This window comes from Trachemys scripta, chromosome 7, assembly GCF_013100865.1.
Source record: "Trachemys scripta elegans isolate TJP31775 chromosome 7, CAS_Tse_1.0, whole genome shotgun sequence".
Classification (NCBI taxonomy): domain Eukaryota; kingdom Metazoa; phylum Chordata; order Testudines; family Emydidae; genus Trachemys; species Trachemys scripta.
The window spans coordinates 65122221-65149586 of NC_048304.1; the positions used below are offsets into that span (position 1 = coordinate 65122221).

The 27366-nt window shown below is 41.6% G+C and overlaps 1 protein-coding gene across 24 annotated transcripts in view; it reads right to left on the reverse strand.

The window, feature by feature from the left end:
* KCNMA1 (potassium calcium-activated channel subfamily M alpha 1) overlaps nt 1–27366 on the reverse strand; it is an 871895-nt gene that overhangs the window by 282265 nt on the left and 562264 nt on the right. For all 24 annotated transcript variants that reach the window (XM_034777732.1, XM_034777731.1, XM_034777723.1 and 21 more), the window contains exons 4-5: nt 19768–19861; nt 16460–16571 (exon numbers count right to left, since the gene is read on the reverse strand). In XM_034777732.1, the coding sequence (XP_034633623.1) occupies nt 16460–16571; nt 19768–19861 (206 nt within the window). The remainder of the gene's footprint in view (nt 1–16459; nt 16572–19767; nt 19862–27366) is intronic.

Sequence of the window (27366 nt, forward strand, 5' to 3'; positions counted from 1 at the left end):
CGGGGTTTGCTATACAGAGATCTCAGCCTGCTTCTTACCATGCAACACACACCACTAGAAATCCTTTTAACTTTTTATTAAAGATAAAGAAAAGAGAGAAAAATAGTTGAAGCTTTTGAAATGTAAAGTATTAAATAAGGCTGTTATTTTAACCAAATCCTTTGTTCCCTTCAGTTGCAGAGAGTTTTTAGAAGGAAAATCCCCATGGTTTGACAATCTCTCAGATGGTAATAACTGTCCTTTGGGGAAAAGAAAATAAGTTAGTTGAGATGGGTTTGGAGCTGTTGTTGCTGCTGCTGTTGCTGTTAAAGTCTGATCTCATGTCACCCCAGGTGACATTTGGGATGTAGCTGGAGCTGGTAAAGGTGGTAATGCCATCTGTGTCCCTCTTTCTGGCTTGGTCTAGTCAGGACATCTTTCAAGATCAAGATGATGAAGGCCAAGGGTCCCAGGAGCTGGTGCGGGTGGAAGTCATGATGGTGAAGTTTGCTCCAGTAGCTAATTTTTCTTCCCAAAGTCTTTCTTTAAGGAGCCACAGAAGAAGTGATGGGCAGAATAGCCCATCATCATTATTTTGTCCACTAAGTAGGTCTACTTTCTGAAACACCAGTTTGGTTCACTGATCATAGAATCATAGGACTGGAAGGGACCTCGAGGTCATCTAGTCCAGTCTGCTGTACTCACGGCAAGACTAAGTATTCTCTAGACCAGTGCTATCTGATGTGGGGGACCGGCAATTTTTTTCCCCAATGTACCAGGGACCGGTGCCATATTATTATCCTATTCGACACTCTTATGAGGAAACTCGCCATGGACCGGCAGCCGATGGCTCACAGTCCGGCACCGGTCTGCGGACCACCACTTTGAGATGCACGGATCTAGACCATCCCTGAAAGATGTTTGCCTAACTTGCTCTTTAAAATCTCCAATGATGGAGATTCCACAGTTCCCTTGGCAATTTGTTCCAGTGCTTAACCACTCTGACAGTTAGGAAGTTTTTCCTAATGTCCAACCTAAACTGCCCTTGCTGCAATTTAAGCCCATTGCTTCTTGTCCTATCCTCAGAGGTTAAGAAAAACAATTTTACTTCCTCTTTCTTGTAACAACCTTTTACATACTTGAAAACTGTTACCATGTCCCCTCTCAGTCTTCTCTTTTCCAGACTAAACAATCCCATTTTTTTCAATCTTCTCTCATAGATCATGTTTTCTAGATCTTTAATCATTTCTCTCTCTCTTCTCTGGACTCTTCAATTTGTCCACATCCTTCCTGAAATATGGCACCCAGAACTAGACACTATACTCCAGCTGAGGCCTAATCAGAGTAGAGCAGAATTATTTCTTGTGTCTTGCTTACAACACTCCTGCTAATACAGTGGTTCTCAAACCTTTGTACTGGTGACGCCTTTCACATGGCAAGTCTCTGAGTGCAACCCCCCGCCCCTATAAATTAAAAACATTTTTTTTATACATTTAACACCATTATAAATGCTGGATACAAAGCAGGGCTTGCGGTTGAGGCTGACAGCTTACGACCCCCCATGTAATAACCTCGTGACCCCCTGAGGGGTCCCGACTCCCAGTTTGAGAACCCCTGTGCTAATACATCCCACAATGTTTGCATGCTTTTTTTGTTTTGTGTGTTGTGTGGTGGTGGTGTGTGTGTGGTTTTTTTTTTTTTTTTGGCAACAGTGTTACACTGACTCAAATGTAGCCTGTGGTCTACTATGACCCCCAGATCCCTTTCCGCAGTACTCCTTCCTAGGCAGTCATTTCTCATTTTGTATATGTTCAACTGATTGATCCTTCCTAAGTGGAGTACTTTGCATTTGTTCTTATTGAATTTCATCCTATTTACTTCAGACCATTTCTCCAGTTTGTCCAGATGATTTTGAATTACAATCCTATCCTCCAAAGCACTTGCAACCCAGCTTAGTATCGTCTGCAAACTTTATGTTCTCTATGCCATTATCTAAATCATTGATAAAGATATTGAACAGAACTGAACCCAGAATTGATCCCTATTAAACCACTCATTATGCCCTAACAACATGACTGTGAACCACTGATAACTACTCTCTGGGAATGGTTTTCCAACCAATTATGCACCCACCTTATAGTAGCTCCATCTAGGTTGCATTTCCCTAGTTTGTTTATGAGAAGGTCATGCGAGACAGTATCAAAAGCTTTTCTAAAGTCAGGATATACCACATCTACTGCTTCCCTCCATCCACAAGGCTTGTTAGCTTTCTTGGACAAGGTATCAGGTTGGTTTGATACGATTTGTTCTTGACAAATCTTTGCTTACTGTTACTTATCACCTTATTATCTTCTAGATGTTTGCAAACTGATTACTTCATTATTTGCACCATTATCTTTCTGGGTACAGAAGTTAAGCTGACTGAGCTGTAATTCCCCGGGTTGCCATAATTTCCCTTTTTATAGATTGGCACTATATTTGCCCTTTTCCAGTCTTCCATGACTTTTCAAAGATAATCGCTAGTGGCTCATATCTCCTCAGTCAGCTCCTTGAGTATTCTAAGATGCATTTCATCAGACCTGGTGACTTGAAGACATCTAACATGTCTAAGTAATTTTTAACTTGTTCTTTCCCTATTTTAGCCTCTGATCCTACCTCCTTTTCACTGGCATTCACTAGGTTAGACATCCAATCACCACCAACTTTCTTGGTGAAAACCGAAACAAAGAAGTCATTAAGCACCTTTGCCATTTCCACATTTTCTGTTATCGTTTTTCCCCTCTCATTGAGTAACACACCTACCCTGTCCTTGGTCTTCCCCTTGCTGCTAATGTATTTGTAGAATGTTTTCTTGCTACCCTTTATGTCTCTAGCTAGTTTGATCTTGGTTTGTGCCTTGACCTTTCTAATTATGTCCCTACATACCTATTATGTTTATATTCATCCTTTGTAATTTGATCTAGTTTCCACTTTTTGTAGGAATCTTTTTTGAGTTTGAGTATTGAAGATCTCTTGGTTAAGCCAGGGTGGTCTCTTGCCATACTTCCTATCTTTCCAGTTCCACATTTTTCTTGTTGACCAAGAATGATTTTAACACAGTCCTTGAGTTACATCAGTAGGCCTTTTTGCTTGGACTAATTCAGCTTGTCTCCCTTTTATACCTTTTGCCATCAACATTTGTTGTTATAGGTTATGAACCTTCATGTACTTTTTTACAGTTGAACTCACAATTTGGGTAAATTCGAAGGTCCAATTATCACAACATACCCTTTGAGACCTTAACACTTACTGAGGAAACTTTACAGTGTGCAAAATTTGAATGTACTTGTCAAGCTCCAGTAGAAAGGCTACCACAACTCATGGTCCCAGAAACTTTATTAATCTTTTAAGAGGAAAAATCAATGCTTATGAGTGTGTATGTATAGGGCAGTGAGCAAGAGTTTCATGTAAACCTGAAAACCTGCTGTTGGGTTTCAAGGGGGAGTGGTGACAAGAGTAAGGCAGAGAGGATTGCAGAGAGCCTCTTTAGGGACACAGGAAGGAGGGCTCTGGGATGCCAGGAAATAATCTCTTTATTGCAGAGATAGGGAAAGCTGGAAGGAGCCTGTCAGGTTGGGTCACAGAGCCAGGATGAAGAAAAGGAGTCATTGCAGAACCTACTCACTAGGGAGAGAGGGTCATAAGAGTGCTGTTAGATTGCCAGGTGTGCACATGTGAGAAGAGAGAGGATTACAGGAATTTGTTCTGGAGGCAGGACAGCAGGAAACTGTTGCATTTGGGAGCTTGTGTCTAGAAAGGGCTGAACTGAGGAAATGCCAAAAGGTCACTGAGAGGGAAGGAGTGTTTGGATTCCTATAAGCATCCGAGCTTAGCTAAATACAAGCTCAGAACCATCTGAGGTTTAGTTAGCAATCGCCTCTAGGTGCAATCTTACTAAGCCTCCTCTCAGGAATACTGGGATCTACTAAAGCTCTTCTCTAGGCAGTGCCAAGCTCTCTGTGTATGGTTTTATAGCCTTTTAATTCTCACCAGGGATTGCTTTATGATTAATTCATTCTCACAAAAATTCAGAATCATTTAAATGACTCAGCTGCATGCTGCATCCCTTCTTAATGCCACATAAACCAAACCCCTACAACACAAAGCACTCTTGAGAATTCCATAGGTAACTGCTGCTGAATTAATGAGAGATCCACTTACGTCAGCAAGCATTTGTTCCAGGGCTTAGAAGTGAGGAGGAGGATCTTTAGGCTGTGAAGTTACACACTGGGAAATATGTAAAGAGCTAAGGTTGATGAGTTCAAATGGCAACTGAAAGTCATTTTCACAAACAAAAATTATTGAAGCGTAAGCTGTCAGATTTTAAGGCCTAAAGACTTCAGTTTTTTTGGTTCAAACTGATACTTATTGTTGTGCCTTCAAGGTTAAAAAACAGATAGTGCTGCATCATTGTAAACATCAGCTTATAATTAAAACAATGACAACTTCCTCAACATCAGCTTGGCACTGTCCCTAGTCCTCCTCACACCCACAAGGAGCTGGATGCTACAAACTCAGGCCCAAGAACCTGTAGTTATTGTCCTCACCCCAGTCCCACCCAAATATTGTTTCATCCCTAGTTCCCCTTTAAAAAATGCTTCCTTAGGGTCTTTGTCCTGTGTAGTATACTGGCTTTGGGTTTATGAATGAATTATTATGCACTTGTGTGGCTGATCCACAGGGTAGATAATGGACCTGCTACTACCAGTAGCGGGTCACTATAGCTGCTATCCCAGTAGCAGTAGGAGTTCTAGAACCAGGATTCTAGCCTCCAAAACCACTCCTAATAGTGGCTGCAGCACACGTATTTGTTGTCTCCTTCACTCTAAACTGAAAAGAGCCTGGATGTGCATGGTGTGGAAGTGAAGCCATATAAATACATAGCAATCTAGGCTTTTTGAATGTGCTGTTACTAGCAAAAATCAATGCTTCTATTTTTTTTTTCTTTTTGGCAAACAATTATGCTGTATCATGAACGTTTAGGAGGAATTCCACATTTTGGCAAATTGGGATTAAATATGATGTGAGTCAAATATTTGCAGGTATTTTTAATTCTCTAGACTTCTTTCCTTGTAACCAGGGCTGGCTCTAGGTTTTTTGCCGCCCCAAGCAAAAAAATGTGTGGCTGCCCCCCACCCCACCCCTGGGCTCTCTCCCCCCGCCCCCAGTACCCTCCCCCACCCACACCCCCTGCCGCCCCAGCCCTGGGCTCCCCCCCCCAAAAACGTGACCACCTCGTTCACCACCGTTTACACTTTCAGGGGGGATCAAACCGTTTCTCCTATTTTTATTTCACTTTAGTATAAATTCCCCCCTCCCATCACCACATCTTTAGTGCTCCAAATGCACATGGAAGGCATAGGGACTAACCCTCAAACCTTGTACCTGGAAAGGGATGGGGATCTAGTAAAGAGGGTTCAGGCAGAGGAGTGGGTGTTGGGGTGCTTGGGGGCTCTACACTGGCAGAGAAGTGGGGTGTGATGTCCTCACGGAGGAGGGTGGAGGAGGAGAGGGGGTATCAGGAGGGTTGTGGGAGAAGAGATGGAGGGGAAGGGAGAGGTGTGGGTGAAGGGAGAGTACATGGGGAAGGTGTGGCAAAGGAGCGATAGGGGGAGGTACAAGTGAAGAGGCTGCGAGTGGCAGGTGCTGACAGCTGCTTCCCCAGCCCCGTGCAGGCAGAGCCGAGAGGACAGACACTGACTCCCAGGTGCCTGAGCCGCGGGGGTCCCCTGGGGGGCAGTATCCCCCGCTCGGAGCCGGGCTCTGCCTCTCCCCACCCCTGGCGCTGTGAGGGTCCGGGGCAAGCAGCGCAGGGCTGAGGTGGGGAAGGTGCATAGCGGGCTGGGTCCGGGGGCAACTCCCTGGCAGCTCAGGCTGCCCAGCCACTCGCCCCATCAGCGCACAAGCTGGGATCCGCGCCCCCTGCCCAGCCCAGCGGTGCCCTGCCCAGCCCAGCGGTGCCCTGCCCAGCCCACTCAGGCAGAAAAACACCATGCCGCCCTGGGGAGACTCAGAGCAGCAGCAGTGGCGGCAGCAGGATCCCTCCTCCCTCCCTGCATCCCGGGCCCCACTTCCCTCCCTCCCCGGCTCCTCACACACTCCGGGAGCCCCTCTCGCCACCGCAGCCCGGGCTCAGCTCCAGGGGATGATGCTCTAGCTCCTCAGCGGCAGGGCTCTGGCCAGGGCCAGCTCCCGGCTTTTTGCCGTCCCAAGCAAAAAAAAAATAAAAAGGGGGGGGGGGGAAGAGTGCCGCCCCTTGGAAAGTGCCGCCCCAAGCACATGGTTGGAGCGCTGGTGCCTAGAGCCGGCCCTGCTTGTAACTATTCTGAAATAAATCATTCCCATGCTCAGTTGTTATGGCAAGAGCCAGGATAAAGCCATCACTCTTGTGGCTAAATACACGCATTTTACACGTTTGAATAAAGATTATTGTGGCAAAATTTTGCATCCAAAACACCCCCAAACCAGACGGAAAAATCTAAGCAAGTATGTTTTGTGTGTGCAAAAAGTTTGATGCTTTTAAGAGCTAAAAGCAAACTAGCATGGTGGTAATGTTTTGCCATTAATACTGTAATAATAATTGAAAACTTCTCTGCAATGAGTTTTAAAGCCTGCAAATACAGCTCTACCTGGAACACACTTGAGTAAGTACATAAAGGCAAAATGCTGCAAGAGACTTACATTGCTACTGCACTCGCAGACAATGTAGCAGAGCAATTGCATAAGCAGACTCCACATTCCCTTGTATCTACAGTTCAGCAATATGTGGCAGGTCTTCATAGAAGCAGGCCCGGCTCCAGGCAACAGCGAAGGAAGCACGTGCTTGGGGCAGCCAATGGAAAGGGGTGGCACATCTAGGTCTTTGGCGGCAATTCGGCAGCAGGTCCCTCAGTCCCTCTTGGAGCGAAGGACCCGCCACCGAAGAATGAAGCTGCGTGGTAGAGCTGCCACCAAAGTGCTGCCGATCGTGGCTTTATTTTTATTTTTATTTTTTTTCTCATTTCGCCGCTTGGGGCGGCAAAAAAGCTGGAGCCAACCCTGCATACAAGTCTGTGTGTGGCTAAATATTGGTCAGGTTGGGTAGCAGTAGTGTGTGACCTGTGTTTTTTGCACACAGCAGGGCTAATAAGAACCAAAATCCTGTATAAAGAGACAGTAGCAGACTCCCAATAAGTTGGATAAGTGGACATACTACTTGTAGATTCAGCTTCCTAGTCCTGTGATATTCAAGTGCATTTTTCTTGATCAAAGCCAATTTATTTTGGCTTTGCTCTGTTTTCCAGGGTTTGACCCAAGGTCCTTATTAACCTGTGTATCCGTATTAGCCAGCTACATTGTACTGTGTAGGTGCTTTGCAGATGTGAGACTACAATGAGAGAGACAGAGACACAGTTGAGAAGAGACAGAAGGCAATATACACTTGTACACTTTTCATCTGAGGATCAGGCCCCAGCTGATGAAGCAGATATTAAAGGCCAGTTTCTTATACTGTTACTTATTTCAAGCAGTACTAGAGAAGTCCTTTTGACTTCATCGGAAATACTCTTGAGTAAGGTACTACTCAATTTGAGTGAAGGTACAGAATCTGGTCCTGCCAATCACATAGCAGGGTAGCATTATTTTAGAAATGCAGAAACTGAGGCATAAGCAATTAAATTACTTGCAAAAATTCCCACAGGGATTCAATTTTAGTACTAGGAAAACAGAACCTAGGAGTCCCTTCTTCCAATCTCCTGCTGTAGCCATTAGAATATGCACCTGAGGGACAGAGACTTGAGAATGAGGAGGAGAAAGATGTTACAAGACAATGATAATATGCACCAGTATTTACAGGCAGAAAATGTTTTGGTCTAATTATTCTACTTTTGTGAAGAATTTTAAAGTGTTCCTTAAAAGCATTATGACAAATTGTAACACTTGTCTTTTGGGCTTACAAATTTGTAATATTATGCTAACTTATTTCCCTGGAGACATGGGGAAATAACAATACTTACAAGGCTAATAAAGAGCAACTTCATGATTTAAATCCTTCGGTTGCATTTCATATGCCTGCTCCTTTGTTGCATAACAGATTTTGGCACTAAAGTAGAGTTAATTATTGATGCTTCAGTTCCAGCTCATATCTGGACAATTATTCTATTCAAACACCTCTTTCACTTAATTTTATGTTAGATGGCAAAGATCAGTTCAAACTTTAATTATGTCAAAATATCTTCCATCTTAAAACCCCACACTATGTAAAGATATCCAAGACATAAAAAGAAACAGACATGAAAGATGCTGTTGAACTACTTTGCAATACATACTGCCTGCTTCATTTCCTCAAGTCTCCTCTTTCCAGTCACTTTTTGACCATCACAATCTATTATTTTAATATAATTTGCATATTTAGATATATAATTGCAATTTGAATTTTACAAATTCAGTTAGTGCCTTGTTAATTTTTTTTCTTATTGCACATGTAAGAATTTGGGCATTAGTACATTTTTTAAGTAGAGCATTTGTTCTTTTAAGACAAGTTAAAGTGGTAGAGAACTGAAAGCATCTGTATTTTTAATTCCTACAATTTTTAATTTGGAGCTGTGTTGTCTAGTCACATCCACATATTTTCTAAAGGAACAGAATTATCTCTTTCTATTGAAAAAATATGAGGAAAGCTGAAAAGTATGGTCTGCAATATAATATGGAGATAATATGGCACTGGAAGGAGTCTATTATTTCCAAGTAGCAGCATATGGAGGGTATTCAGAAAGACTTTCAGTAAAAGTCTCAGTAGCAATTTGAAACTGTCTGAGGTACACAAACAGCTGTGCCTATATAAGAGAGAAAGGTATAGTACATAGATATGATGTATGGTCCTTCAAGGCTAATACATGGGACTTCCCTTAAGGAAATTAAATTTGAGAGTCTAAATATCTTGGCAGTATGCTTTTAAAAATAAAAACACAAACTGGATACATTACAACTGCTCTCTAGAGTTACTTGTTAAAAATGTTGAATCTATTTGGAAAACATGAACCAATGATTTTCAGAAGTGTTTTCAATCCTCCTCTTGGTCACTAGATGGCAGAAACGCTTAACCAACAAAAACACTAAAAAAATGAGAGCAAATTTATGATGAAAAGAAAGAAGAACAGGAGTACTTGTGGCACCTTAGAGACTAACAAATTTATTAGTCTCTAAGGTGCCACAAGTACTCCTGTTCTTCTTTTTGCGGATACAGACTAACACGGCTGTTACTCTGAAACCTGATGAAAAGAAAGTGAGTTTTTGTAAGGCTACAGAAACAGGAGCTGAAGGAAACTGATTATTAGGTCAGCAGATCAAAAATAAACATTTTGGAGCTCATAGTTCTTCACCTATTATCATAGCAATTGTATTTAGTCACTAATATTTCAGGTTCTGTCACAGTCCCATGTAAAATAATATTTTCTGAGATTTAGAAAAATGTGCTCAGGAAGGAAATATAAAACATGGGGCTCTTGTTGCTTTGCAAAGTTTACACAGAAACAAACACACATCGAGCTGAGTGAATTTTTTTTGACTAATAGCTTGTCAAAAAATGCAGTTTCACATCAACTGAAATAATTTGTAAATTTGGGTTGAATTCAGTGAATAGTTTTGGTGAAAAACTTTTTTTTTTTAAGGAAAAGTAAAAGTTTTTTGTTTTGGTATTTTCAAAACTTGTTTCAAAACATTTCATTTAGAAATTTAGCAAATTAAAGAAAGATGATGGTACTATGATATACACACAAACTAAACCACTCCCCCTACCCCCCCCCCCAAAAAAAACACCCCAAACCACCCAGAACAATTATTCTAACTGCCTTTTTTCTCCCTATTGCGAACTCAAAAGCAAGTTAATGTTTGTTTTATTTATTTTAATTGAAATGTTGCAGGCAGATAAGTCCCTCCTGTAAAGTAACTTTCGGTATTTGGGAAAACAAAACAACAGTTACTTCATTTTTTCAAAGGTGGCTGTGTATATACAATGTAACCTCTCTTTCAAACCTACCACATCAATGGTCTGAAAAGCAATTCTTCAAGAAGTTATTTTATTTAAAAGTCACCAAGTCACTCTCCGTACCGTATTGTGCTTACACCTGTTGCAGATCACCCAATACATAGTCATTTGGGGCTAAATGGTACAATTTACATACAACCTTATGTAGGGAGTGGTGCAAAGCTGTAGCTCCTCCCTCCCCCCCAGCACAATCTCCCCTGGAGTTTTCTAATGCAGGCTACTACCCCTGGTGCTCTGTGGGCTGGTCCAGGGACACGGCAACTTGTTCACTGGAGGAACTGCTTGCAGGAACTGTTATTGTGGTCAGCCCTGGCACAGGTGAAAGAGTGGAGGCTTCTTGCATACCTCTGCTGAATCCCTGTGCAAAGTCTGATCACAATTTCACCCCTTATTTTACATCTTCCTGTTAAGGCTTGCTTTACACACACTCTTGATCTCTTTCTTGCCACAGTCACAGAAGCGATTTTTTTTTTTTTTTGCCAGAAAAAACGTTTCACAAATCATCTCACTTTTGTGATCACACAAACAAACAGTCAGAGTGATTTATCCAAGGCCTCATACTGTTTATAAATGGTTCAATGATGCAATCAAGGAGCAAAGGCAAAACCACATGGCTTTTGTGACCACTTAAGTGGCACAAATAGCAAATACTCAAAGCAATAGTTCACAGCCAATAATCTATGAGCAAGCCACAGGCTGAAATTTGTTTGCATGAAACATATTCCATAATTGCAATTAATGGACAAATTAGGCTTGGTCTACACTAACCCCCCAAATCGAACTAAGGTACACAACTTCAACTACGTGAATAACGTAGCTGAAGTTTGAAGTACCTTAGTTCGATCTTACCTCGGTCCACACGCGGCAGGCAGGCTCCCCCGTCGACTCCGCAGTACTCCTTTAGTCTAGCTGGAGTACCGCAGTCGACGGCGAGCACTTCCGGGTTCGACTTATCGCGTCCAGACAAGACGCGATAAGTCGAACCCAGAAGTTCAATTGCCAGCCGCCGAACTAGCAGCTGGGTATAGACGTACCCTTAGTAACAACTGAAGTCTGTGGATAATTCATAAACAGAAAAAGGGGTAAATCTTCTACTTAAATCGCTCATTGAAAATCGTTTGCCCAGTTCCAGAGAAAGATTTTTCTCATTCAGTAGGGCAGCAAAAATGCAATTTTGGGCTACTCAGGCAAATGTTTCCCTTTTTGAAGTAAGGAAGTTACAGCCCCTCCATACAGCTCTGATATACCTGCACACAACTGGCAATGCTCCACTTGAGACATTTTCTTCAGTGGAGTTCTAATTTACAATAGCAGAAAATTTGGCTGTATTGAATTCTGGGTGAATTCAGTCAACAGCAGCAAGTGATTGACTAGATTTATTAAAAAAGATGTAAAAACCTAAGAAACTACTTCTAAGGGGGACAATAACAACAATCTATAAATGTCTAAAGGGCGTCTAAACACCAAAGAAGGAAAAACAATTCAATGGATGGGCCAAAGGGGCAACGTACATAGCTAGGAATAATTTCATTAAGTTAGGGAAAGGGAAATTTAGGATGACTAGGAAGAAAAAATAATAGAATACATTAAAGTTGTGAAATAGTCTCCAGCACTTGGAACTTTTACTACCAGAAGGGACATTGTAGAAAACACTCCCACACTGGGAGGTAGAAAGAGTGGATGATTTAATGGTCATCTCTAACTTCTATGATTCTAGAATACCAGAGAAGAAATCCAAGCAATAAAATGCTTAGGCTTTATTTAAAATGATGGCAGTCCTAACGGTGTCTCATTGTGGCTGTTCTTCAGACACGGATGCTGCCACAGCCAGTGGCAAGGGGCAGTCTAGATTCCTTTTTATCTGCTTACTCCACCTCTATCAATACTATCCCGTCTAGGCAATTAATTCTGACACAAAGCTTCAACTAGAATCAATACCTTCCTTTTTTTCTAATGTCTATAGTTTTATGATTGAAAGGCAATTTCAGACATTTAACGTGGTTTTGCTATCACAGAGGATAAAGTAACAGTATTAAAATGCTGTGTGGTATATTTGTAAACCACTGCTGAACATATTACTGGAAGATATTCATTTTTTACAATGTTATTTAATTCAGCATATTGCAAGCCCATCCAAAGCAATGAGGATTTCAGGGTTGAAAATTTAGCTGTGTTGGCTAAAGCACAACTCTTGTGTGTTACAAAATGAGAGTAAATTATTACAGAAGACTCAGCCTTTACGACTGATGTCACTGTTTTCACAGAACAATTTCATTCTTAACCTAGCTTCACTACAACTGGAAATACATACACTACAATGCACTGTAGTCATTTGGTTGAAATAATTTGTAAAATGACTTTTTAAACCCAAAACTCTGTTCTTTTTGTTGGCATTGTTTCCTTAGGAAGACTCTCCTCTCCACAGACGTGTGTGCTTAGACTGGAGAATTTCCCTTTTATTACCATCATCAATTTTTTTGTATAGTGTTATGCTAGAAATATTGAGGATTTTATGAAGCATGACCTCAGTTCACATGAATGTGCTAGCACATGAATGACTGCTTCTAAAACTGTGGATAAAAGAAATGGTAAGGGAGTCTCTTTTCCAAGGTGAAAACTAGAAGTGAACCTCCCTAAAGAAAACATAGGAATATTTGTGATCTTATTTGTGATCTTATTGTCTTTAAATCAACCCCTAGTGAAAACTGGTACAACTCCACTGACAAAATAAACCCAATCTATACACTGTTCAAATTGATTGGCTCCAGATATAACTTAGAGAATTTTTCACTTGACCAGAGCTCCTAACACTTTTTCTTAGCTGTTTCACCTTACTCCAACTTTCCTTTCAAAAATAACAACCAGGAAATGAAATGCAAACAAACTAGCATGAAAGACAGACAGAAAGAGAACTAGTGGTAAAGCGAGTGAGAAGGAATCCATGATGATGTGGTGAGGATAAAGGTTTTATTGATATACATTTGGGATAGCAGTGCTCACAAATGACTTTGCATGAGTCATGCAGTTCATCCCAAATGAGTGTTAATAAATCTTTTGTGCACTACCCCACACCAGCAAGTATTTTCCAGAGACGATGCCACATCCATAGTAAAAGTATTTTAGAAATGTTTTCCAGAGATTTTTTTTTTTAAAGTAAAGCCTTTATTGATGCTGCTTCTCCTTTAATGTGGCATTTCTAGACCACCGGAGGGAAAGAAAGAAACTAAACTGACTTCCCACTATAACTGAACAATAAGCTACTGATCATTAAGATCATGTGAGACCCTTTTTTACCTTGATGACTGTGGCAATGCATGATGTAAGGGGCTATATTTCAGTTCTTGTAATGAATGTTTAGTTCTCCGGAGACAAAGTTTAATCCAGGGTTAAGAGGGGTTTGGTTTCTATAGTTTTGTGTTAATTGGATTATACTGTCCATTTGTCTATTTCCCTTTGCCTCATTCACAGACACTTAGACATCTATTAACCTATTTAACCAGTTGGGCCAGTTCTTGTGATATTAAGGCGATGGCACCATAAATTTGCAGGAAGTCACATCTGATCCCTCCAGTATCTTTACCTTAGGTGAACTCACCTTAGCTGAATGACATGAAAGTGCAGTGAAATCCACTGGAAATACTTGATGTATTAATAACGAAACAGACCACATTAATCTCCCCTACTGTATACCTCCTATAAATAAGGGATTCCTGTTAATCTGTATATGAAAATCCTACAGCCCATGGAAACATCACTCTGAGGAAAAGCACATGTTTGGATTGTTGGGATAAACATCAGGGTGTGATAAAATGCGGAATGTCATTCCATTTGTATTACCTGAATTAACTTTTAAATAATACAGATGTTCTCACTGAGTTTATCTGCTAACCAGGTAACTAAGATCCTCAGCTGTGCCAGAGGTCCACTCAGTACAGCTGGAGTAGAATGAAGAAGGGCAAAGATGGCTTGAAGCTATCCTTTGTGCATTCAAACCTGAAGGAAGCCAGGGATCAGATCAGGAAACAACAGTGTACAGTGCATTCTGGATACTTCCCCTTCTACCACATCCTACCCTTTATACCTACGGCTTGGGAATTCTCCTGTGCTGGGGGAATACTTCCACTGCCTGCTTATGTCAGCATCATAGTCCCTTTACACTGCCAAGGAGTTGCAAAGGGCTATTGGAATAGTGCTTTGTTGTGGCAAAAGGAAAAAAAAATGTTTATACCATAACTGGGTTCCTTAGGCAGAACCAACTATCTAAAGGATGGAAGGTAACAAAAATTCATCATTAACACATATAACTAGATTTTCACATTATTCGTTTATCACAGCATCTAGGAACAACATTTAAGGAGCTGTAGTTATGGCTGTAAATGATAGCTCTGGCAGGAAACTTTGATGAATCACAGTGAATTCTTTCACTAAGGACCCTTCTGCTCTAAAATAAAAAAACAAAAAAAAAAAAAAAAAGACAAGGAGACAGGGTGAAGGATTAGAGTATTGCACATTATACACAAACTCTAGGCTGACTTCACAGACAAGTTCTGTCACTCAGTGGGGAAGGAGAGCCTTCAAAAAGATGAAACCAGGCAAGAGGCAAAAATGAGACTACAAACAACAAACGGGGGAGAACGCTTTTGCCTGGATCAGGGACGATTCTTCCTACCTAATGGGAAGGGGTCATGTACAGTATTTAACTTACTTCTCCTGTAAAATGACATCTGCTGTAGCAAAACTAGTTTATAAAAACTGTAGAAAGTGTATGAGCTCTCTAATATTACTATTTATTATTTAGATTATGGTACCACCCCAAGTAAATCAAGCTGTCCTTGCCCCCAAGAACATATAGTTCAAACAATCATCCCTTTGTAGTGGGGGGCATTGGCTCAACATTCACGTTACATCCCCCCTCAGTACCTGGCTAACCCCGGGGAAGCTAATGATATAACCTACCAGACCAAATTCAATTAATTAACTGAATCCTAGTCATTTTCCAGCCATCACCCCTGATGTCGTGCCATCCCCAGGCTTTCTAGTCATTGGTCCAGCTTTTAGAGTTCTCCAACTCAACCCTGGCATCCAAGCACAACATAATCAGCTAAATCACTCATCATCACAGCATTGACATTGTCTATTTACAAGAGACCACACACATATATAAAGATGCCATCAATTAATTTGATCTGCTGTGTCACACTGCACATGCTAAACATGTTCGAGCAACATATATTCGCTCAGACATCTCTGATGCTGCCCCACTGTCATTGACCAACTACTGTGATGTCATTCAGGTTGCTGGCTTCCAGGTTGCAAATGTCTATAAACCACCAAGTGCGAACTGGGAACAGCCAGTCTTACTCACTCTCACTCACCCAGCTGTTTATGTGGATGAATTCAACAGTCAACACACTCACTGGGGTTACTCAGAGCCAGATGCAGACGACGAACAACTGGTGGAGTGGGCCTCAAACAACTACCTTCTTCTCATCCATGACCCAAAACAATGGGGTACATTTCACTCAGCTTCTCTATAAACACATGCACTCTTGATGCATGTGGTTTATCACAGAGTAAAGTGGGAATTATGTCTGTGGGGGGGGGTCCCTTTGTTAAAAGTAATGGTAACCATAACTGCATTAACTTCACTGGGAGCTTTGCCTGAATAAGTACTTCAGGATTTGAACTAAAGGGGAAACCTGTATTTTGTATTAAGGATAGAAGAGCTTCCAAATAGTACGTTGGCACACATTAATTCCATTAATATTTCTCTCTCGCCATCTCTGCTTTTTTTCCACATTCTCTCTCTGTATTTCTTTTTAACCCTAACTTCTCAGCTTCATTTTGTGCCCTCTGTTTTCACTCAACATCTTATTATTCTATCCACACCCTCAACCCCTAACGGTCTTTCCTAAGCAAAAGGTGAGACCAATAACATCGGAATCTTTCCCATTGTGCAACTGAGTTGGGCCAGATCAGTTCAAGTTTTAACTGTTTTTTATTTCATTGTTGTACAGGTCCATGATTATTCATCGCAATGAAGATCTATAAATGAATGCTTTGGATTAGCTGCCCAGGTTGTGAGCAGTGACAATTAAATCAAACTTACCTTTTAAAAAAGCAGCCTAATTTCAGATGCTTCTCCTTTCAAGTTGGTGTTCACTGCCATGCAAAAGTCACACCGTACCTCTCGCAACTTCTCAGAGAATTGCACTTATGTATCAAGAGCAAAATGGACATGGTAAATGTCCCATGCAATGTAACCCACCTGTCAGCTGAAATGGATAGCTCACAGAGACAACATCTGTTACATTCCTTCACTTACGTGGGGTGCAGGACGAAGAACTGCTCTGTCAAACTGGGCCCGGTGTGTGTGTTTTTGATATCAGCGATTAAAATGAAAAGCAATTTACTTACCAAGCCAACTTCTGTTTAAATACACTGACACAAACACTGGAGGGACTGTGAAGAAATCTACTACCGAGTTAACTTCCAGCCAAAACCACAGCTTGTCATTGGCTGCAATGAACTAGAAAAAGAAAAGGGGAAAAAATCAATTTATAAGCATGTCGATACATCTGTGTGCAATATTCTCCTTTCTGAAGATTAAGTTCCAGTTTTACTTTAGGAGTTAGTGGAGTAACATTTGGTGTCCTCAGATCAATCATAACTAGACAGTGGTTTTATCTGGAGGATAAAACTATTACCTGACAACATTACTTGGCAACACTAAATTAACAATGGGAGGGCCATATATCAAGTAGAGAAATGAAGAACATTTATGCATTGAGTTCTCAGACTTGTTGCAAGGAGACAGATTCAACAAATCATTCTTTTAGCATTTAGCAACACTATTTCAGGTAATCTTTTTTTATAAAATGTCACCGGTTGTGGGGGGAGAGAATCAGATTTCCACCATCACCTCCACTCAAGTATTCTGAGTATTTGACAGCTGGCATACCCATGTGTTTGGTACCCAATTTTTCCTGGCATTTTTATGATCTCAGTGGAATCATATGTGTTACGTGGGCTATTTTAATGTTCCCTTTTAGGAACTGCCATGCAAAAATTGGTTTAAGGGTAGACAACAAGCTCAGATGTACATCAAAGACATTCTTTCATTTAGTTAGAGAAATCAGGAATCTACCCCAGCTAGCTCTTGAATGTTGGACTATCAGATACAAAAGCAGTACCTTTAATACTTCAGCTAAAAGCTAAAAGCAGTGTCCACCAACCATCACTGATGTTACACCTTACCATATAATTATTTCTTAAGCCCATGACTACTACCTGCCAGGACCACTTCAGAACTTTGTTTTACATAAAATAATACATGCTGTGTACTAACTGCATTATAACTCCAGAGAGATTATTAGAAAAGGGCAAGTAGTAATAACAATATGATTAAGGTCCCACCCATAAAAAGGGCCCCTCATGTTTATAACATGAAAAATATTTCTATACTCACGAACTCACATTAAAATAATTAAACAGACACCTGATTACTCAATTAACATCAAAGGTCTGGCATGAAAATATAACAAGGAGATACTGAGTTTAGGCTAAAACTCAACATAACTCTGTTGGGCAGGGGTGTCCCAGAATTTTAGCCTCCCATAACCCAGAAATCCCTTGCTTTCAGAAATCAAGTCAAACTGTAAATGAGACTGCATTCAAATTCAGTTTGCTGTTTGAAAAAGTCCCTGGTTTTACTATAATGGTATTGAATACAAATGCTGTGAAAGTATGGTGAAGGTCATTCATTTAAATAATTAATAACTCTCAAACAAATTCCATAAATGCAGCAGGATAAACTCCTGGGGGTAATCCTTATCATGCTTCAAGTGTTTGCATGCCATCAGTGAGGTACTTGGCAATATTTTGTGCCTCCCAAAGCCGTGATTAGCTCTTGAAAACCATAGCTCTATCATGCCTTATTGCCTGACTATGGTAATTCATTTAATTTGTGTTTTGTCTTCATTAGTAGTTTGAGAGCTTCTATTTCTCCATTGCAGCAAACTTGGATGCCAGCTGACTAAGAATTTACATAGGATGCATGCATGTGGTTGGACACACATCTTCTAGAGCTCTAGATATAGGAATATTTATATGATTGTGAGTTGCATTTCATTATTTTAGGGGAAAGAGATGGAAAAGGGTACAGTTAAATAATGTTTCTTCAAATAACTTAACTTGCCAGTAAGTCTTCACAAAGGCACTTTAGTCTGTCAGACTATACTGAAAGAACTTCAGGTAGGAAATAATTGTTATATATCTAGCAAATTCACTACTGAGCCAATTCTGCCACCTTACTCAAGTTGAGTAAAAACTTATTCCATTCTCAGTGTAAATCAGCAAGGGTAATACATGCATAAATGATTCTCTGTGTGCAAAATGTGTCACAGACCTAGAAAGAGATTAGGACACCTCTGAATTTGTAGTTGCTGGCAAATTACGGGTACTGTGTATTGAATCTGTTCTGACAGGGAGTCAGAATATTTCGATGGTATAGTGGTCACCTTTAAAAACCTAAAATAACCATATCTTAGTATTTGGAATACATTCTATTATGTATTTGTGATACAGAATATGGGAAGTATAGATAATACTGCAAATACTGAGATGATCTAATCTATTTATCAAAGGGCTAATGACTGTATCTATCCCGGGTCAAACTGATCAGATAAAATAACAACCAACCCAGACCTTTTGTTCAAATCACAAACCACATTTTTTACTGGTTCCTAAAATGTTGGTAAACTTTTTCTTAACTTTTTATTCTCAAACAGTGCTGCACTTCCAGGTTTTGAGAAGAAACAAAAGCAGAAGTGCCAAAATACCAAAACACTGTGTGAACCACAAACAGGATATAAAGGAAAGCTCATCACAGCACGTTTAAAAGATTTCCAGCCATTTTGCAGACCTTCTAACCTTTTCAGGTTCTCCCATCAGCATTAGTGGCCATGTGGTCCTTGAAAACTTCCACTGCTCCTGCTGTCCCAGCTAGCAACAGTAACGTTAATTTCTAGTGCATAGCCCATTCCCCTCAATTTAGCCAAAAAAACCCAGCATGCATTATGGGTACAATTGGCCCAAATATTTATTTAAATTACTAGTGATTTTAGGTACTTTGATTTTTGGATGCCGAACCTGATCCCATTAAAGAGACCTGGTTTAAAGAAAGTGGAGAGAAGAGACCAATGATACATTTTCAAAATAAAATTTTCTCTAAGAACTTAGCACTTGAGACTGGTGCTAGCTTGACAGCCTTGCAGACACAGGATGCAGCAGTGAACTTCCCCATGCTACCTCACTGACCTGAAACTTGAACTGTAGCAAACACATTGAAGAGCACAAGGGTAGTTCAATCAGCCTGAGATTGCCAAGGGTGGGTGTTTAATGCCAGTTATTGTGGCAGTTTTTGTGATGTAGACATCAGTCCATTGCGAATTGGACTGAGACCAAATTCCACACAGGCCACTGAGCAGTATCAGATGATGGTAGATTGGCAATAGTCTAGGTTGTCAATTGCAATCCCCTTACCCAGTCCCCTCACCACTGTTACTTAGAGGCTCTCAGTCAAAATCTTTACTTACAGGTCTCAGAAATCACGTTAATTTCTTGCATCAATGGCAAATGAACAGTGAGGCAGCTGTCAAATAATCTCTGAGTACAATCATTGCATTCCCTCCCCTGAACCACACGACATAATTCAAGGTACTTACACGCAAGCCGAAGTAGAGTAGGAAGAACACGTTGAAAGCCATGTCTATCTGTAACGTGAAATCTTTGTAGAAATTCTGGCAGGATTCTATTGGGCTATTTGAAAGAAAAAGAAATCGAATAAACTGGTGGCATCAGAGTGCGTGGAAAATGTCAAAAAATACTTTTTTTTTCTTTTCCCCCCACTTTATTTTAATAAAGGCCTGAATTTAGGAGCTACCATTTGTTTTCCCACCCCTGCAAAGTACAAGCAGGCATTTCCAAAAAGAACATTTAATTCATTCAGTTAGTCACTCATTCATTCATTCCCAGTGTTCACATGTTCAGGTAACTACCTGAAAAGAAACATGCAGACATCTTAAGGAAAGACAAGCAGGAGAATACCTTGGGATCCCCTAACTCCACATTAACCCTTAAAGAACTGACTTCTTTTTATTGGATACACAACTACAAAGTTTAGGAACTAAATCTAACAGGCACACAATTACACTGAAACATTAAACATTTTAAATTAATGTCATAATGTAAAACCTTAAAAACTATAGTTGCTTATGAATACATCACCCATTAGCAACCTGGGGGAGTTTGTATTGATAGGATTCCTTGTTTTCATAAAGAGATTTTTTTTACATGTCTAGATACATACTTTATGTACAGTACTATGACCTGAGTAGGAAAGCAGTATAGCCCACAAGTAAAAATTAAACAACAAAATTGTGGAATTTGAAGCAGTACTCTAAGGGTTAATTTTTGCATGCAGGTTAATTAATTACCTTTGTGTGTGCAAGCAGACATTGCACATTCTAGCATATTATATTAAGAGTAAGGTAGGTCCAACTCCAAAGCATACTCTATACAAACTGGTACTTTATGGCATACTTAGATCTACAGGCTCGGAGAGCTAAGGAAGGAGACCTTTTCTATGAATATAATTAGTGATTTATTTTTGAAATTCCTAGATCAGATTAGGGAAGCCACAGAAAGGCCTTCAAGTTGCAGACCAAGGTAAACAGCATGTGCCAATATATATAGCAAATGATCATTTAATCATCATAGTTATATAAAGTGGAAGGGGAAAATATACTTCTAGCTGGAAAGTTCTTGATCATTTAGAACCATGGAAAATACACTTTTAAGATAGAGATGCAGAATTTTCTTGGCTTCCCCAGTGCAAATAAATCACTGAGTGTAATACCAGTTAGTATAGTTGTACCTCTGCAAATATGATGCTGAATTGCTCAACAAGCAAGGTTCTATGCATTATGAATGTCAGTAACCTAATTTAAGGCATAAAAGAAATTAGCTGGGCTACTAGGTCATTTTAACATGCAGTCAATTTCTCTCCATTTCTTGTATACATTACAGGTCAAACAAGTTAAGTACGGCATGCCTTCTCTTGACTTTAGATGTATAAAAATATGGCAAAAGTCTCCCTGACATACAATAGCCTAGTGTTTTAAGAAACCTCTGTGCTGTAGGAAACTGTCTTCAAAATGTTTATAAAGAAATACTGTTTTGCTAAGATGTGAACATTACGAAACATACTACCTATATTATACCTGAAAAAATGATTTACAAAAGCAGGCAGGCAGAAAGAAACAGCCAAAAATTAACTCATGGTATTGAAATTTGTATCTGACACTACTCATACAGATTTAGCTACAAAAAAGGGGAGGATATAAACAGAGAACCAGTAAATACACCTTGTGTGAGGGTATTTTTGAGAGCAAAGGATCTTGTTATAACAAGGCAGGATACACATTTGAGTCACTATGTACCACAGCAACAAAAATCAAAGGAAGTACAATAGAAACAGGAAAAACTATGCTGCACCAACACAGGGTCTGAAGACTTCTAGCTCTCAGTTACACCATTGCAAAATCAACAGTAACTCCACTGAAATCAATGGAATTACATAGGTGTAACACCAGACAAGAATAACCAGGCGTATTATCTTCCCTTCCACTGCCATGTAGTGGTCAACATGCTTGCTGTTGGAAGGAGTCAGCCAGGGTTGCAGTTAATGCCTGCATCTGTGTACCACTGTCTTTCCAGAAATCCAAAAGATTTTTACAGGTTAGCTAATGCTGACCATGGCTTTTCGTGTTTCTACAGCGCTTAGCAAAATGAGCCTCCGATCCAGATTCAGGACTCTGGGTGCTATCAAAATATAAATACCATTACTATTACAAGTGTCCCTTATTTCAAGTCCCTCATTTTTAGTCCCCAGATTACTTCCATTGCACACAAATGTGGTGTCCTTTCACTTTTATTGTTGAAAATTATTTGTATCAGAAATGCAGGATCATGGAAAGGAAGGAAAGCTATTTACACCAAAAACATTAATTCCAATGTAATTTGACTTTCCTGAATGAATGATGTAGGGTTGGGTCTTTGTCATCCATGATGCCTTACCTTTGGCCATGACACTTTGTTATGTTGCTGATGATACCACTCCTAACTGTAACCAATTTCCTTCCCCATGCTATAGAAAATACAATGTTACCACAGGTTCCTTTTTTCTCCCCCAAGTCTACAAACAGTATATATTCCATGAAAAAGAAAAAAAACTGTACAAAAGAATTCACCATGACATCCTGCAAAGGGTCAGTCTAGGAGAATATGTCCAACAGCTTGGCATGGAGATCCTAAAGGAACCATAACCACTCTTTCTGTTTCTCTTCAGCCAATAAAACATTAAGGCGTATCTTTTCAGTGTAATATGCAGAAAGTATCAGAGACTTGAATTCCCATTAACAATATGGGAGCTGCGCTTATCTCCCTGTACTCCAAGTGGAAAATATAACCCCTGAATTTCTGCTGCATTTTGTTTAGAAACAAAACATTTTGGTCAGCTCATACTAAAGGCTCCATTCTCCCCTCTGTACCTGGGTGGGATTCATATTTCCAGGAGGCATCAGATCATGTTATATCTATTACACTGGAGTTATTTTTAGGAATATAAAAAAACATATAGAATATTTTAATATAGTGGAATTGAAGAACGGCATACGTAATTTTCTATTCACTGACACAGGTGTAAATCAAGAGACTGGCAGAACTTGAGATTCAGGCTCAATGACAGAATGTAACCGCATCAAATCTGAACTAATTTTGTCATTCTAATTGCAACATTTATCTGCTCCCAAAAAGCCTGGCTCTATGGGTACGTCTATACTTACCTCCGGGTCTGGTGGCAAGCAATCCATCTTCTGGGATCGATCCCGGAAGTGCTCGCCGTTGACGCCAGTACTCCTGCTCCACGAGAGGAGTACGCGGAGTCGAAGGGGGAGCCTACCTGCCGCGTGTGGACCCACGGTAAATTTGAACTAAGATAGTTCGACTTCAGCTATGTAAATAACGTAGCTGAAGTTGCGTATCTTAGTTCGAAGTGGGGGGTTAGTGTGGACCAGCCCTATTATGCTGATCTGAAGATGGCTCCAAGAAACCAGCAACATCAGAAGCAGCTATGGCTCATTGACTCTTCAGAACAGACACACACAGCACTTGTTTGACATTACACAGGGACATGCTGCTGACAATTTACCAAGGGGCTCTGTAAGCAGTTGTACTCACTGCCGTAGCACCCACTGGTGTCAGAGCATGGCACTGCAGCAGTGGCGGATTAATAATTTTACCTAGGGTGACCAGATGTCCCGATTTTATAGGGACAGTCCCGATTTTGGGGTATTTTTCTTATATAGGCTCTTATTACCCCCTACCCCCTGTCCCAATTTTTCACATTTGCTGTCTGGTCACCCTAATTTTACCGCCCCCTAGGCCGGGAAATAATTGCCGCCCTGGCCCTGCCCCGACTCCGCCCTTTTCCTGCCCCCATTCCAACCCCCTACTCAAAGTCCCCACCCCAACTCTGCCCCCTCCCTTCCCCTATTGGATCCCTTCCCCAAATCCCCGCCCCCCCTGGCCCCGCCTCTTCCCCCAGCGCTCGCCCCTCCTCCCCCCTCCCTCCCTGCCCTGTGAACAGCTGTTTCGTGGCACAAGCACTGGGAGGGGAGAGAAACAGGACACGGCGGCACGCTTGCAGAGGAGGCGGAGGTGAGCTGGAGCAGGGGGGCGTGGCGCAGAGGGGAGCTTCCGCCCCTGCAAATTTGCCGCCCTAGGCCTATGCCTTGTCGGCCTAGGCAATAATACAGCGCTGAACTGCAGGGTCTTCTTCTCTAGTGCCTCCGTTAACCACTCCTTTGGCCCTATAATGGCCTGTCTCTGACTACATCTTCCATAGGCCAGCCCCGCAGCCAGGTCATCTCATTCCTGCTCCGTCCCTTTCTGCAGTAACAAAAGAATCCAAAACCAACATCCAAACAGAATATCCTTCTGCCCCTCTTGTGCTACACTGAAATTCCGTGCTTTGCAGATCCCGACTCCCAGGCATTGGAGAGTTGTATTTTGCTCCTTTGGCAAAGCACTGCCTCCCAGGCTTACTCCCTGAAGGCCTCTCCTCCTAGCAGTTTTTCCCATTGTCTTCCTTCTCCTCCCCAGGGGCTCTGGCAGCCAGGGCCGGCTCCAGGCACCAGCCCACCAAGCTTGTGCTTGGGGCGGCACCTGGAGGGGGGCAGCACGGTGCTCCGGCTCCGGCCGCCGGGGAGAGCGGGGCCACAGCCGGGGCTCACCGCCCTCCCCCCGGCCGGGGCTCACCGCCCTCCCCCCGGCTCTGGCTTTTTTGGCTGGGGCGGCAAAAAAGCCAGAGCCGGCCCTGCTGGCAGCTTCTCTCAGGTACCTCCCTGTTCCAATCCTAACAGACCCTATCCCAAGAGGCCTCCCACAGGAGCCTGACCTGTTCCCTGTTCTCCACATCCTGCCTTCACCAGACCCTTCTCAGAGATGGCACTTACCCAGGGCCGGTTCAAGGAAGTTTCGTGGCCTAGGCGAAACTTCCACCTTGCGCCCCCCGCCGCCCTGCGGCAGCTCCCCCCCCCCCCCCGCCCTGAGGCCCCCCCCCCCCCGCAGCTCCCCCCCCCCCCCCAGGAGCCATGCAGCAGCTCCCCACCCCAGCTCACTTCTGCTCCACCTCCTCCCTGAGCACGCCGCCCCCGCTCTAATTTTCCTCCCCTCCCAGGCTTGCGCCGCCAAACAGCTGATCGGCGCTGCAAGCCTGGGAGGTGGGAGAAGTGGAGAGGCAACCGCACAGCAGCCCAACCCAGGAATGCTATAAAAAAAAATTAGGGGCACCGCTTTTTGGCGCCCCCAAATCTTGGCTCCCTAGGCAACTGCCTAGTTTGCCTAAATGGTAGCACCGGCCCTGTGCTTATCTTGTTCACCTTCCTTCACTGAGCTCTTTTCCCATTCTGCGTAGTCCTCCCTGACCCATTCACAGCTGGGACCACTGGCTGTAATTAAATCCCCTGATCTGCATCAGTTGGGAGATAATTGCTACCTCACAGGCAAGACAGAGCACAACTCCTCTGAAAGGGCTAGGCAGCCTGTGACAGGCCCCAATTGCTTTCCGCACCATTTGCCTATAATATACTTTGTGTACAAAAAACGCACATGCTACAGACGAGACTGGTGGATCTATCCAAAAGGTGAATGTTCATATTAAATTGCGCATTGCTGGAATTGTTTGTACTGTGTCATCAGAAATAAGGGGTAAGCTGAGTATGTGGAGAGTGTAGCAGTGTTCACCTTGAATAATTTGAAGTGGTAAATATCTGGTTTGACAGGCTTGGAATATCTTCTCTCTCTCTCTCCCGCCCTCCCTCCCATTTGGTTCAATCTGACCAACATTTTTGTTCTGCAGAGGTATTTATGTTATAATAAGCTTGCTCTGCAGACGTATGTTTACAAGCCCCACAAATAAGGCATCTACACCAGAGACCAAACCACTATCCTGAACCTAATTTCAATTGATGGCAAAATTTTAACAAGGGGCTCCCAAGAGCCCCCCAAATCCCCTGCAACTCAACACTTATCACAAAGTTGGGGGTGGAATGTGGCATACCTTGGTTAAATGGAAGAATAAAAGACTAAATCTGGGTTTTCTTTTACTTACTTCCACAACAAGAACCATGGATTTCCTTATTTTTACTTCTCGTATTCACTTTCCTTTGATTTGGGGAGCCCTGACAAGAGACTATTACTCTGTGCCTGTTCTTAGGTCACTCATTTTCCTTTTGGGATGGAGGGGGAGGTGTAAAAAATTCTAATGTTAAAAGGCTTTTTGGGTAGAAAGGGGCCTGCAAGTTGTGTATAAACATGAAGCCTCAAGAGAAAAGGCTTTTGTGTGAAATGTATAGTATTATCTGGTTCCAGCCAGGTTGGAAATACCACAAGAATATCCATTTTCACAGTATTTCAGTGCTTGATTGAAAGCCATGGGGCCCATGTATTTATCCACCCGACAGGTAAAATATGGGCATGATCAGTGCACGCTCCATCATGATGCTACAGCACTGTTGCTTACCCATGACCTAGGAAGACCATATAGAGTGGGGAGAGGAAAATTCAGTCTCAATTGGCCCATTCAATCCTTATCTCTTTGCGGAGACAGCCAATCAGGACAACTTTTTTGAGGGTGTTTTTGTGAGGTAGATACCTTCCGAATGACAGTAGCAGTAGATCACCCCAACCTAGGCCAAATTGAAACTGGTGTTCTATATCTCATTATAAATCTCTATTATATCTGTGTCTGAGGTGGGGGGAGTTTTGTGGGTCTTTTTAGAGGGATGAGTTATTCCAGCTGTCAGGTTAAACTGCTAGTTACATTTTATTTTTTGTTCTTGTAATTTGTGACATAGGCACCTAGATAGGGTTAAGGTGGTTGGTTTTAAGGTTTGGGTTGGGTTGGGGTTTTTGTTTTGATTTTGTTTTTACTGTGTTTCAATGACACAATATAAACAGGAAACTATGCCAAAGACAAGAAGTATCATATATGAGAGCAGAAGTTCATCTGAAGAAGTGTGTCTTCTCTTACTCTTACCCTGGATAGCTTCACTTACCCTGGACAAGAATGACAACCTAGCAAAAAAAAGCAAATAACAAAAGACAAGAACCCACTGTGCAGTTATAAAAATGGACTCCTAGCAAGCAAATTTTACATCCTGGTGAATTAATACCATAATTAAAACAAATCCGAGTGAGACTCTCAGTAAGAATGTAAAGTGTCGGACAGCCATAGAGAGTAATCAGGGACATGACAGGTTTTTTTGTTTGTTTGTTTGTTTTTAATTCAAATGCCTTTCATTTATTAACCATGTTTTCTGGACTAAGCAAAGTTCCTTAATTGAAAAGCAAACATTGCTTTCCTGCAACACATACATTGATCTGTTCTAAATGCAAGCCAGTTAGTTAAGTGGCTACATTTGGAAAGCCTCACTTTAAAGCCTGACATCGATAATTTCTCCAGCGCCAAAAGGCTTTTAATTATTTCTCTGATGGACCAACATGATATGGCCAAAGAACTGGGAATGTCTCCTTATTGATGGTGATTTTAGATAGCACTACAAAGGATATGTAGGAAGGGGTTGTTTTCTGTCAAAAGGAACACTTGACATTTGGGTCAGAACAATATTTTAAACAGAGGAAAGAGAGGACCCACCATACCATGAATGATACATACTGGTATCTATGAGCAATGTAGCAGC